Source organism: Hypanus sabinus, chromosome X2, assembly GCF_030144855.1.
Source record: "Hypanus sabinus isolate sHypSab1 chromosome X2, sHypSab1.hap1, whole genome shotgun sequence".
Lineage (NCBI taxonomy): Eukaryota > Metazoa > Chordata > Chondrichthyes > Myliobatiformes > Dasyatidae > Hypanus > Hypanus sabinus.
Window position 1 is genome coordinate 12,971,314 of NC_082739.1, and position 13,952 is coordinate 12,985,265.

General features: G+C 41.8%; 1 protein-coding gene across 3 annotated transcripts in view; it reads right to left on the bottom strand.

The window, feature by feature from the left end:
• LOC132385156 (cell surface glycoprotein MUC18-like) overlaps positions 1-13,952 on the bottom strand; it is a 149,905-nt gene that overhangs the window by 15,709 nt on the left and 120,244 nt on the right. For all 3 annotated transcript variants that reach the window (XM_059956977.1, XM_059956978.1, XM_059956980.1), the window contains 5 exons: positions 11,493-11,563; positions 10,227-10,323; positions 8,386-8,568; positions 4,173-4,294; positions 2,398-2,566 (listed from right to left, as the gene is read on the bottom strand). In XM_059956977.1, the coding sequence (XP_059812960.1) occupies positions 2,398-2,566; positions 4,173-4,294; positions 8,386-8,568; positions 10,227-10,323; positions 11,493-11,563 (642 nt within the window). The remainder of the gene's footprint in view (positions 1-2,397; positions 2,567-4,172; positions 4,295-8,385; positions 8,569-10,226; positions 10,324-11,492; positions 11,564-13,952) is intronic.

The following is a 13,952-nucleotide window of genomic DNA, read 5'->3' on the forward strand; positions in this document are numbered from 1 at the left end:
TGAAGTCCACAATCAATTCTTTGGTCTTACTGGTGTAGAGTGCAAGGTTGTTGTTTTGACGCCACTCAACCAGCTGATCTAACTCATTCCTGTACACCACCTCATCACCACCTGAAATTCTGCCAACAACAGTTGTGTCGTCAGCAAATTTATAGATGGTGTTTGAGAGAAAGGGAGAAGACATTGGCTTTAGGAATTTGGGTATGAGTGTATCACTTGATTAGGAATAACTCTTGGGGAGAGGGGGAACAGGGAGGGCAAAGAGATGCTATGAGATAGACCTAGCAGGTAAGTTTAAGGAAAATCCCAAGAGGTTCTCTAGCTAAATAAGGAGTAGAAGGATGGTTAGGGAGATAGTAGTTCTCCTTATTATCAGCAGGGCTGCTTGTATCTCAAGCCACAGGAGATAGGAGAATATTCATATTACCAGAGAGGAGGTATTTGCAGCATTACAACACAATCAGGTGAATTAATTCTCAGGGCTTGACCAAATGTATACTTGGGACTTTGTGGGAGGGGAAAGCCTTGTGGAGACATTTGCTTCATCATTAGCCACTGGTGAACTTACCAAGGAATGGAAAGTGCTAATGCTGGTCCCTGTTTATGAAGTGTAGCAAGGACAAACCAGGGAACTGTAGACCAGTCAACCCGACATCTGTAGTAGAGAAGTTACTGGAGAGAATTCTACGGGGCAGGATCTACCAGCATTTGGATAGATAGTCTTATTATAAGGAGTTAGCATAGTTTTGTGGATGGGGTGGCATGTTAGTGTAGTGATTAGTGAAATGCTTTACAGCAGCAGCAGTCACTGAAAAGGGTTCGATTCCCACCGCTGTTTGTAAGGAGTTTGTATATTCTCACCATAATCACGTAGGTTTCTTTCAGGTGCTCTGGTTTCCTCCCACGTTCCAAAAACATAGGAAGTAGAGGATGGTGATTGAAGGTTGTTTCTCAGAATGGAGGCCGGTGACACAGGTCGGTGCTGGAACCCTTGTTATTTATTATTTATTTTAATGATTTGGATGTAAATGTACAAGCCTCGATCAGCAAGTTTGTGGATGATCAAAATTAGGAGCTGTTATTGATTGTAAAGAAGGCTACGATAGATTTCAGGGGGATCTTAATCAGTTAGGGAAGTAGCTGAGGAGCGGCAAATGGATTTCAATACAGGTAGGTGTGAGCTGATGCATTTTGGAAAGTCAAAGGAGTAATTGACTTAGGCTATGAATGGTAGGGTACTGGGAGTGAAATGGAACAGAGGAACATACGAGTTCAATTGCTTAGTTTATTGAAAGCAGCATCACAGATAGACAGGATGGTGAAAAATGCATTTAGTATGCTGGTATTCATCAATCAGGTTTTTGTGTGTAGGAGATGGGACATTACTGTATGTTGCAGTTGTACAAGTCATTGGTGAAACCACACTTGGAGTACTGTGTACAGTTTTGTTCACCCTGTTAAAGGAAGGATGTGGCTAAACTGCAAAAGAGTGCAGGAAAGATTTACAAGGATGTCGCCAGGACAAGAGGGCCTGAGTTATAGGGACAGTTTGGACAGGTTACATTTTATTTCTTGACACACAAGAAAATGAAGGGCGACCTTATAGAAATGTCAAAAAATTATGAGAGCATGGAGAAGATGGATGGTAACAGGTTAGGGGAATCCAAAGCTGGGGAAACAGATTTAGTGTGAGAGGGGAAAGAGTTATAAGGGACTTAAGAGGCAACATTTTTCATGCAGAGGGTGGTGAGTATATGGAATGAACTGCTTGAGAAAATGTTGAGGCAGGTACAACAGTATCATATAAGAAGCACTTGGTCAGTTTATGGGCCAAATACGGGGAATTGAAGCACTGTGATCACCATGGGCTTGGGCCATAGAGCCTATATTTGATCTGTATTGCTCTCTGATTCAATTATTCCAATGCATCAGCAAGGTAGATTTTCACTATCCCAGCACACACTACACCCTCCACTGCTCCCATCCACTCCAAAGGCTCAAAAAGATTCAAAGGTTAACTTATTATTTAAATATGTATGCAGTATACAACTCTGAGATTCTTCTTCTCCAGATAGTCACCAAATAAAGAAAACCATAGAAGCCATTTAAAGGAAAACATCAAACCCTAACCCCTTCCCACAAAAATGGCAACATGATCATCAAAACCCCCTGGGCAAAAAAAATTTGCACAATGGCAACAACAGCATCAAGCCCTTCCCCCACGCAGAAAAACAAATTGTGCAAACTGCAAGAACATCAAACCCCAAACCCTCTTCCCCCTCACTTTGAATCCACTTGGGAAGACATGTTACTTATAAAACAGACACACCAATGGTTACAGTTCAGTGTTTTTGGGTGAGAATGCGGTGGAAAAGAGGAGTGAAAGTATATACCTACAATTGACTATTAGTGTCCTGTTGTTAGTGATTTCTTCTGTTGTCTCAAGGTCCAGAACTCTGCAGCCATAAACACCACTGTCATTTCGGGTAAGTCCTGTAAAATTTACTGTGTTTTGCAAGATGGTTATCCAAGGAGGTTCATTTTGAATGTCCTCAGTCTTTCCTTCCTGTTTATTAGAAGGGAAGTCAAGTTTTTTTAATTGATTTTCATTCTATCTAATTAGCCTGAGAATGCTTAGAATGCTTAAATGTTTAAAGGCATTGCAGTGTCAGGAACACAGGCTTGACCATTCATTTGGGATGTAGTCCATTGAAATCATTTCTATAGGGTCTGCCTCTTACCCTGTGAGGAACTTGTGTGTCAAACTGTGGGCTGCTGAAATTGGGTAGAACATACAAGGAAGTGTGATATTTAAGGGAAATGAACAGTAATGCATGACAATTATTAAATGTTATTTAACCTCAGCTTCTGCTTGCTTAATATTGAATACAGTGATCTCAAAAAAGGCACATTTCCACTTCTCCAACAGAGTAATGTTCTTTCACCCAATAAACATGAAGCAACACTTTTGGAATAAAGCTGAAACCAGGTACAATATTATACAATAATGCACAATTAAATTTGTATTTTAATCTATACTTAATTACTCAACCTTGTAGTTCTACGTGGTTATTACAAATTCACACAGTGGTTCAGGTGGTATTGATGCAAGGCTTCGAACAGTCTGGACAGTTCAGCATTAGGGTGGCAGCTAATTACCCAGTCATGTAATCCAGAGTGTGAGGATAATAGCTGTCCCCTTGTGTTCTAAACTCGATTCATCCATAACTTTTACGCTTGTGATTCTTCAGTCTCTCTGAAGAGAGGCTGAGAAAGTGCCAGGTTAAACTAGACTAGATACAAATCATTAGAATAATTTATTTTTAGTGTGAGTATGATTGCAATCATTTAGGCCAATCAGCATCACTTGTACAAAATAATGAATATACCCTAGTTATCTACACCAGTGATTTACCTTGCTACACAAGCTATACTAATTTCAGTCTTTTAACAGTCTGCCAGCCTTTGCTGATTATGTTTATTTGTATTGTTTGTTATTTCTCGGTCCTAAAGGATTAGTGATATACAGTATGTGGGCAGCACGGTAGTGTAACACTATTACAGTGCCATCAACCCGGGTTCAAATCCCACCGCTGTCTTAAGGAGTTTCATAAACATCAGAAAATCTGTAGATGCTGGAAATCCAAAGCGACACACACAAAATGCTGAGGAATCTGTAAGGAGCTTGTATGTTCTCCCTGTGACAGTGTGGGTTTCCTCCAGATGCTCCAGTTTCCTCTCACATTCCAAAAACGCACCAGTTAGCAGGTTAATTGGTCACATGGGTATAACTGGGTGGTGCAGACTCATTGGGCCAGCATAAATCTCTGTTACCCTGCTGTATCTCTAAATGTTATTAACTGTTGCAGTCTTGAGAGGGAACGATATCAATAGTCATATCACCTCAATTTTAATTGGCCACTGTCTGAATACCTTTTGAGCCCTGAGTGATCACAATGACTCATTTCAAATTAATGCTTAATTCAATCTTTTACATCAAAGAAATGCTCTAAAGGCCGTGTAAGTAGAACCTGTGGTACAGTGTTGGGTGCTGCTCCCACCCAGCTCCAGGATTTTTTTTCTCTAAAAACAAACCATTCTGTTGAGCTTCTGAGCTGTTCTACTTACAGATTAAGAATAACAAACACAATTGTCCTCATAATGCTCCTCACCCGCTCTCTGAAAAAGGTATAGTCAACACTAGAAGAGCCATCGGCTTGGCACTCCATGCTCACGTTCTCCATCTCTCTCACCACACTGGGATGAATCAGTATTTCCACATTCTCTGTTGGATCTAGTGAGGAACAAAAGGAAATAGGGACTAGAATACAGTACTCACTGTAATAAAATACTGATACTGAGCATTATGATGCAACAAATAAATTTGACTCGTAAGGAAGGCATTCATTTCACTGGAATATGTTTCATTTATCCTCTGGAACTTCTGCCATCTCCAAAGAGATCCTGTCATTAAACATATATTTACCTCCCCTCCCCCAGCTTTCCACAGGAATTGCTCCCTCCGCAATTTCCTTGTTTACTCGTCCCTCCCCACTAACCTCCCTCTAGGTGCTTATCCCTGCAGGTGGCCTAAGTGCTACACCAGCCCTTACACCTCCTCCCTCACCTCCATTCAGGGCCCCAGACAGTCCTTCCAGGTGAGGCAACACTTCACCTGTGAGTCGGCTGCGGTTGTCTATTGTGTCCAGTGCTCCTGCCGTGGCCTCCTCTACACTGGTGAGTCCCGTCATAAGTTGTGAGATCACTTTGTCGAGCACCTTCACTCCATCTGCCAAAAGCAGAACTTCCTGGTGGCCAAACATTTTAATTCCAATTCCCATTCCCATTCTGACATATTGGTCCATGGCCTCCTCTTGTACAAAGATGAGGCCACCCTCAAGGTGGAGGAGCAACACCTTATATTTCACCTGGGTACCCTCCAACCTGATGGCATAAATATCGATTTCTCCTTCCAGTAAAAAAATTCTCTCCCCCCGACCTCTCACCTCTTCTCACCTGCCTATCACTCACTCCATTTCCCTTTTTCCTACGGTCCACTCTCCTCTCCTATCAGTTTTCGTCTCCTCCGGCCCTTGACCTTTCCCACCCACTTGGCTTCACCCATCACCTTCCAGCCAGCCTCCTCTCCTTCCCCCCACCTTTTTATTCTGATATCATCCTTCTTCCTTCTCAGTCATGAAGAAGGGTCTTGGTCCAAAATGTCGACTGTTTATTCATTTCCACAGATGCTGCCTGACCTGCTGGGTTCCTCCAGCGTTTTGTGGGTGTTGCTGTTTCATTTATTCACTTGTTCCAGTTGGATCAGAAATTATTACTAACAATTCATTAGGGACCAGCTGACATAAAGTACCTCGCACTTTATATCAACCTATCAATCTTCAAGCCATGCCACTCAGGGACTTGTGTTAATATTATTTTGTGACTCTATGTGTTAGCCCCAGAGGAACGATGTTTCACTTAGCTGTCTACATGTGTATGGTTGAATGGCAATAAACTTGAATTTGAAAAACAATGCATTTCTTAGTACATTCGTACTTCCTCCTCTGGACTGCATTTAAGAGATTTTAGAACATAGTTTCAAGTATTATCTGTGGAATGTTCTGATTTAACATTGGGAAACTTAAAATCAGCATTTATTGAGGCACATAATTATTGTCTGATGATTCAGTAACTCCTCCAATGGCCATAAAATTCAGCCTATTTTTGCACATTAACTTCTTTATGTGACATTGAATTTAGTGTACAGTCACACAGAAAGAAATTTAGATGTAAAGTGGTCTGAATTAAGTACCTAGAATGTAGACCAAACAGAAATAGCACAATACTGCTTTCTGCCACAAGATGGATGCCACTTAAGAAAATTCATCAATGACCTAAGGCTTAACCTGTGCCATGTCAGCAGATTGTGCTTCAGCCCTACTGTGTATTTAAATGATACTCACTGGGGCTGAATTTCTGGACAGCAGAGGGATCTTATAAGCTGTGGCAGATGAAGCCATATGTAGTACAATCAGTCACTAAAGAGATACCTTGATCAAACCTTTTAAGCTATAACATAATTTATAATTGCAAAATAATTCATGTCCTCTGCCTTGGAAACAGAAAAGAAACTTGCCAGACGTGATGGCAATTACAGACCTTGGCCGCAGGCTCTACTGTAAGGCAGATAAACGTCTGAACTGGAATATAAAGATAAACTTCTGAACCTCTGAGCCAGACTTGCCCATTTAGGGCCAAAGCATAGCCTTGCAACCAAGCAGCACAGACCATCGAGTGATAGGGGTCCAGTGTCATACTGCTTAGTGACGTGCATACCATTCAGCCAGGCCATGAGGACCTCTCGAAGGTGTGAACAGAAACCTAGTTGGCCAAATGGAGAGAGGAGTAAATGTATCTTGCTGTAACTGGCAAGTTGTTATGAAGTGTAATGTGCTGAGCTTCTACTTTTCATGGCATGTCTACCCTGTGTTTGTATACCAATGACAACAAGCTTGAACTTGAGAGTATGAGTGGTTTGCCACAGAGATCAGCGTTGAGACCTCAACACTTTTCAGTTTCTCTGAAACTGTAAAGCTCAGTTCAAAGTTGAAAGTAAATTCATTATCAAAGTCCATACGTATACGTCACAATATACCGCACTACATTCTACATGCCATTTTCTTTTTACCACCTCAATGTAAATACATAGGACGTGATCTGTCTGGATGGCATGCATAACAAACTCTTTTCACTGTATGTGGCAACAGTAAGCCAGTATCAATTTATGTATATGATTTGGATGAAAGTACTGAAAACACTAAGATAGTTAGGAAAACAAATTGTGAAAAGGACAGAAAGAGGGTTCAAAAGGTATAGAAATAGGTCAAGTGAATGCACTAAGATCCAGCAAATAGAATATATTGTTGAAATTTATGGAATTGTCCATTTTGACAGGAAAGATTAAGAAGTATTTAATCTAAATGGTGAGAAATTGCAGAGTTCGGCTATCTGGAGGGATCTGAATCTACTAGCGCATGGGTTCGTCATCGTGTACTGTGTCGTATGACGTGGGTGATCACAGTCTTTCCATCACCACAATCGTTCTTTGCAAGTTTTTCTACAGAAGTGATTTGTTAGTCTTCTTCTGGGCAGTGTCTTTACAAGACGAGTGACCCCAGTCATTATCAATTACTTGCCAGGCATCAGTGGTCACATAACCAGGGCTTGTGTTATGCACCAGCTGCTCATACGACCATCCACCACCTGCTACCATGGCTTCAAGTGACCCTGATCGGGGGCTAAGCAGGTGCTACACCTTGTCCAAGGGTGACCTTCAGGCCAGTGGAGGGAATGAGCGCCTTACACCTCCTTTGGTAGAGACATATCTCCATCCGTCCACCCATATGGGGGTATATGGATACAGCAAATAATTTCAGAAAGCTAACAGAATATTATTGTTTATTGCTTGGAAAAATGAATATGCAAGTAGTGAGGTTATGCTTCAGTTCTATAAGGCACCAATGAAATAAAATCTGGTATATGGTCTCTTTATTTAATAAAGGGTGAAAATATGATGCAAGCAGTTTACCAGACTAATAGAGGGGAAAAATTGAAATGTCTAATGAAGAAAGGATAAACGAGTTGTATTTGTATCTGCTTAGAAGGGTGAGAGGAGACTCACCCTTCTAAGACAAGATCCTAAAACAAGATCCTGAGGAGCTGATATGGAGAAGATGTTTTCTCTCGAGGTAGAATCTAAAAATTGGAATCACAATTTTAAAATTGAGGTCACCTCCAGATCTGGCTTGATACTTTTTCTCTTAAAGGGTTATGAGTCTCTGGAACCCTCTTCCTCAAAGGCAGTCTTCCAATTTTTAAGGGAAAGGTAGATAGCTTATCTGATTGATTCCTATATATCACTAGTAATTTTCAACTCTTTGTTGAAAGAATCTATGACATCACAAGGAAAGTGCGCCAGTGTCTTTACAAAATTTGTGAGAGCATTCGGTGACATACCAAATATCTTCAACCTCCTAACAAAGTACAGGGGTTCATCTGCCTTCTTCATAAATGCATCAGTATGTTGGACCCAGGTTAGATCCCTGTGACGTTGACATCCGGGAACTTAAAGCTGCTCACCCTTTCCGCTGTTGACTCTGCGATGAAGTCCAGTGTGTACTTTCCTGACCTCCCCATTGTGATGTTCCTTGGTCTTGCTGACATTGAGTGTTGGTCTCTGCAACATTGTGCTGTTTTGTACTTGTCATCGTACTGTTAGTATTTATTATGACTGTGTGCTTATAGCTATGGCTTTGTGAGCAGGTAAAGGCAATATTACACTAACTCCAGGTTTAGATCTTCTCTGTGATGCTCATCAATACTCACATAAGATTGAGAATTTGATCTTGTCAGACTCCATCATCTTGTCCACTCTGTGTGGCATCCTGTAGCTCACCTCACAGTAAAACATAGAATCTTTGTCCTCTTTTTTAGGCAGGTAATGAAGTTCACTACTGATCGTTTTAAGGCCGTTGGCTTCTTGTATTGACTGAACTATTGCGAACATCTCTAAAGAAAAATATACATTGGGAGAGAGATTAAGTGTCTGTCATGGTTAAACTCATCAGAATCAGGTTTAATATCACTGGCATATGTCATGAAATTGGTTAATGAAATACATGATAAACATAGAGAAAAAACTGAATTATAGTAAGTATATATACAGTGCCCATAAAAAAAATTCAAAACCCCCCGGAAGTTTTCATGTTTTATTGTTTTGCTGTGAACATATTGGCTTTAGATTTTCCTAAATTGCAACAGTGACCAAGTGTCAACAAGTACTTTAGACAGGAAGTGCTGAAAGACACCAGAAAATTCCAGTTTTCTAATGGTGAGCACTGAAATTTGTAATGTGCTTGAGAAAGAAACCTCATTAACATGAGTCAATTAGCTACTTTTCAAGAACAGGCCGTCCCCGGGTTACGTACAAGTTCCGTTCCTGAGTCCGTCTTTAAGTCGGATTTGTATGTAAGTTGGAACAAGTACACCTGGTATTATTTAGCGTCAGTTCGTCAAACGTTTGTCTTAGTATATAGTATATATTTTACCTTTCTATGCATAAAAAACACTTAAGAAACTATGTATTCCAATAATTAAACCACTACTTTGCTTAGTAATAATTGTAGCTTTCATCGGGGCAGGCCCTTTCACATGCTCCATTATTCTCACTTTATCCTTTAAAATTGTTCTGATCGTTGACCGACTGTAGCCTTTTCCAATGACCGATGGCGTTTCACCTCTTTCCAAACGCTTTATTATTTCCACTTAATTTTCTATCGCGATTGCTTCCTGTCAATGGAACAGAAACACTGCAGGCGGCGGGTCCTGAGCTGCGCCGGTTCTCGAGGTCCGCTGGGTCCTACGGACCACCGCACTGAGACAGGCTAAATGGGACAAGTGGGGGCTGTGCTGGATTTGGGTATTTGATCCTCCACAATAATCCACGTGGTTATTTAAACTGGAGGTGGCAGTGTTTTTTTTACGAAGTCGAGTTGTGAGCTCGACATCAACCCAGCACGGGAGTGGTCTGTCACCACCAGCAGATCGGAACGGGGGGGGGGGGGGTGCAGCTGGGGTCAGGGTGAATCTTACTAAGAAAATTTTAAGCCAAATACAAAGTTAAACACTCAACATAGTGTCAATGGCAATGACTTGAAATGGCGGATGGCGTCGCGATCTGACTTAAAATGGCAGACGGCGTTCTCCTTCCTTGGTTTGTAAGTACGAGTTGTCCATAAGCCGGATGTTTGTAACTCGGGGACTACCTGTATTCATTTATCTTAATTAAGTGGAAACTCTGCTGCTACCAAGACAGAATAGGGTTTGCTTGAGATTCATTCATCAATCCTGGCCACATATTTGACAGTATCCAAAATAAGAAGACCAACCAGCTGATACTTTATTTAAATAAATGATCTGCTTCTTCAGTTGCTTCTCACCTGTGAACTAGTTATCTCCAGATATGCATGCACCTTGTTCAAACCTTTACAGTAGCATGGAAACCCCACATGTACAACTGCACACACCTGATTCGGTTTCAAACCCCCAATGGTGATTGTAGATTTAGCAATTCAATGCAGCTTATTTCTTCACTATTTGCAGGTCGCATGTCCCAGAGATGGTTGTGGTAGGAAAGGGGATGAGAAGAGGCATAAAATGTTACGTACTTTCCTTTGTTTCATCTGTGAGATGCAGAGGCGTGCGGTCTTTGTACCAGGTGATATTAGGAGCAGGGTAACCATTCCTTGTGACACAACTGGCAACCTAATAGAGACACAGATATTCCATGATCAATAGAAAAAAAAATCAGACTGTTTAGAAATTTACCAATATGCACAAAATGTCCTTAAATTTCCAGCTGCTTTGAAATGAGCATAATTGCATGCTCTCTCTAGCTTTCTACCACAAACTTTATGTGGATACAAGAACAATCTTCTGGGTTTGCACATAGGCACAAAGGATTGAACTTCAGTCAGCGAGTAGCTGAAACAACAAGCAAACCGAGTTAATAGACAGCAGCCCCAATTTTATTACACTTTAATGCAAATTACAGACTTCTGCATTGGACCAGATGTCCCTACAAAGGGCTGTGAGAATGGCTGAGAGGATCATAGGAGTCTCCCTACCATCCATCAGGGACATTTATCAGGAGCGTTGTGCACACAGGGCCCTTAGTATTATTTGGGATCCCTCCTATCCATCCAGCATCCTCTTTGACTTTCTGCCATCAGGCAGGAGACTCCGATGCATAAAAACAAGAACTGTCAGGATGGGAAACAGTTTCCCCCCTCAGGCCATTAGACTTATTAAGTTCCTGCTGCATCACATTCAAAGTGTCACCGGTTAACCTGTTCTGTACCTTACAAAATTTAATTTATGCACTTTAGTTTGTTTATTTATGTGTAATTCATCTGTAAATTTTATCCTTACTTTCCTAAGTTATTGTGTGTCATGTGCACTACTGTGCTTTACATCCAGGTCTGGAGAAATGCTGTCTCATTTGGCAGTATACATGTACTGTATATAGTTAAATGACAATAAACTTCATTTAAGTATTTCACCATTTTGTTTTCAAAAATATGATGGCCTGCTATCTACTTGCGACACATAACTTGACTAAACTATATTCCTTAAAACAGATGCTCAAAATTTGTGGGGTTAGGATTATAGGAACAGGTATTCATCTACTTAGCTCCTTACAGTACTAACATTCAATGATACTATTGCTGATTTGTGATAAATCTGTGTCAGTTAATGACAAAACTCAAGACTCTGTGGAAAGAAAGGTCTCTTTTTATAATGGTACTGAAAGAGAACCTGTACTGAAGTTTGCTTTTAAACTCAAAGGGATGTGAATACCTCTGAAATTACTTTGCACAATAAAAATGTCTAAATATAAACACAACTAAGTGCCAGCCATTAGCCTTCCATACCTCCTCTGGTCTTGAGGCCATTACTGATATGGTTTTTTCAATTTTTGTTATCTCAGGCACGTCTGGTGCACCTGCCAAAAGAATCAGTAAATGTTGGTTACACAGAAGCAAACATTACAGCTAAATACAGCTGTATCAACCTTAATGCAGCTATAAAAAATGAAGCTTTGCTCTTGAAAACCAAAGCAAAAATTGCAGCAGCTAAAAATCTGAAGTAAAAATAGAAAGTGCTGCAAGCAGTAAGCAGGTCGGGCAGCATCTACACAAAGAGGAAAACAGTTAACGTTTCAGAGCATTGGTCCTGAAATATTAACTTTGCTTTCCTTTTCACAGATGCTGCCTGACCTGCTAAGTATTTCCAACAATTTTTGTTTTCATGAAAGCTTATATATGAACTGTTTACAACCAACCAGCCACAAGAAAGCAGTTGTAAAGTCTGTAGGGGGTTTCCCCAGGTTGCAACAGGCTTCTGATCCTGAGTTGGACAATCAAGGTCAGGGGGTGCGCAAAAAGAGCTACCCTTCAGTCAGGGCCATGGTCAAGTTTTAAAAGGCAGAGCTTTGCGGCAGTTTCCATGAGTTGAGGAGCGACCAATCAGCAAGAGGCAGTGCGTAAAAAGAGTTGCCTTTCAAACAGGGCTGCGATCAAGATTTAAAAGGCAGAGCTTTGCGGCAGTTTTCTCTGAGTTGAGGAGCCACCAATCAGCAAGAGTCGGTGCATAAAAAGAGCTACCTTTTAGTCACGACTGCAAACAAAATTTAAAAGGCAGAGCTTTGCGGCAGTTTTGTCCGAGTTGAGGAGCGACCAATCAGCAAGAGGCTGTGCATAAAAAGAGCTACCTTTCAAACAGGGCCCGCGATCAAGATTTAAAAGGCAGAGTTTTGCAGCTGTTGCTCTGAATTAAGGAGCAACCAATCAGGAAGAGGCATTAGAAAGGCAAATAAAAATTACACAAGTGCAAGCAGAGCAGCCATTGTTGTGAGTGTTTTGAGTGGCTTGGCCCATCAGGCTTGGGTGAGGTAAAAATATCTGGTAAGTTTCTCTCTTCCTGTTCTAATTTCTTCATCCTGATCTGTTAGGCCATTGTAGTTTAGTGAAAATGGGCTCCTGAGCCAGTGTTTTCCACACTGTGTGACATGTGGGAATTTTGGGAGACCTGCACTCTCCCGGAGAAACACATCTGCACCAGGTGCACCAAGCTGCAGCTTTTGATAGAACATGTATATTAAGGAGCTGGAGTTGCAGCTTGGTGACCTTTGACTCATACAGCAGAATGAGGAGGTGATTGATAGGAGCTACAGAGAGGTGGTCACCCCAGATTGCAGGAGACAGGTAACTGGGTGACTGTCAAGAGGAGGGGAAATGCACAGCCAGAGCAGAGTATACCTGTGGTAGTTCCCCTCAAGTATATAACTTTAGATACTATTGAGAGGAACGACCTACCGGGAGTGCCAAAGTGACTGGGTCTCCGACACAGAGTCTGCTGCTGTGGCTTAGAAGAACAGAGACGTGAAGAGGAATGCTGTGTTGATAGGAGGTTCTTTACTCAGAGGAACAGAGACAAGGTTCTATGTGCATGATAAAGACACTCAGATGAGATGTTGCCTCCCTGGTGTCAGGATCAGGGATGTCTCAGATTGGGTCCATGGCATTCTCAAGGAGCAGCCAGAAATCCTGGTGCATATTGGTACCAATGACGTAGGTAGACAAGGTGAGGAGGTCCTGACGAGAGATTTCAGGGAGCTAGGTAGAAAGCTAAGAAGCAAGTCCTCCAGGGTAGCAATCTCTGGATTGCTGCCTGTGCTACGTACCACTGAGCATGGCTGAGGAACAGGTGCAGGGGGTAGGGGTTCAGATTTATAGAACATAGAATAGTACAGCGTAGTACAGGCCCTTCAGCCCACTATGTTGTGCTGACCCTTAAACCCTGCCTCCCATATAACCCCACCCCCCCAACCTTAAATTCCTCCATATACCTGTCTAATAGTCTCTTAAACTTCACTAGTGTATCTGCCTCCACCACTGACTCAGGCAGTGCATTCCACGTACCAACCACTCTCTGAGTGAAAAACCTTCCTCTAATATCCCCCTTGAACTTTCCTCCCCTTACCTTCAAGCCATGTCCTCTTGCATTGAGCAGTGGTGCCCTGGGGAAGAGGCGCTGGCTGTCCACTCCACCTGTTCCTCTTAATATCTTGTACACCTCAATCATGTCTCCTGTCATCCTCCTTCCCTCCAGAGAGTAAAGCCCTAGCTCCCTTAATCTCTGATCATATTGCGTATTCTCTAAACCAGGCAGCATCCTGGTAAATCTCCTCTGTACCCTTTCCAATGCTTCCACATCCTTCCTATAGTGAGGCAACCAGAACTGGACACAGTACTCCAAGTGTGGCCTAACAAGAGGTTTATTGAGCTGCATCATTACCCTGCGACTCTTAAACTCTATCCCTCGACTTATGA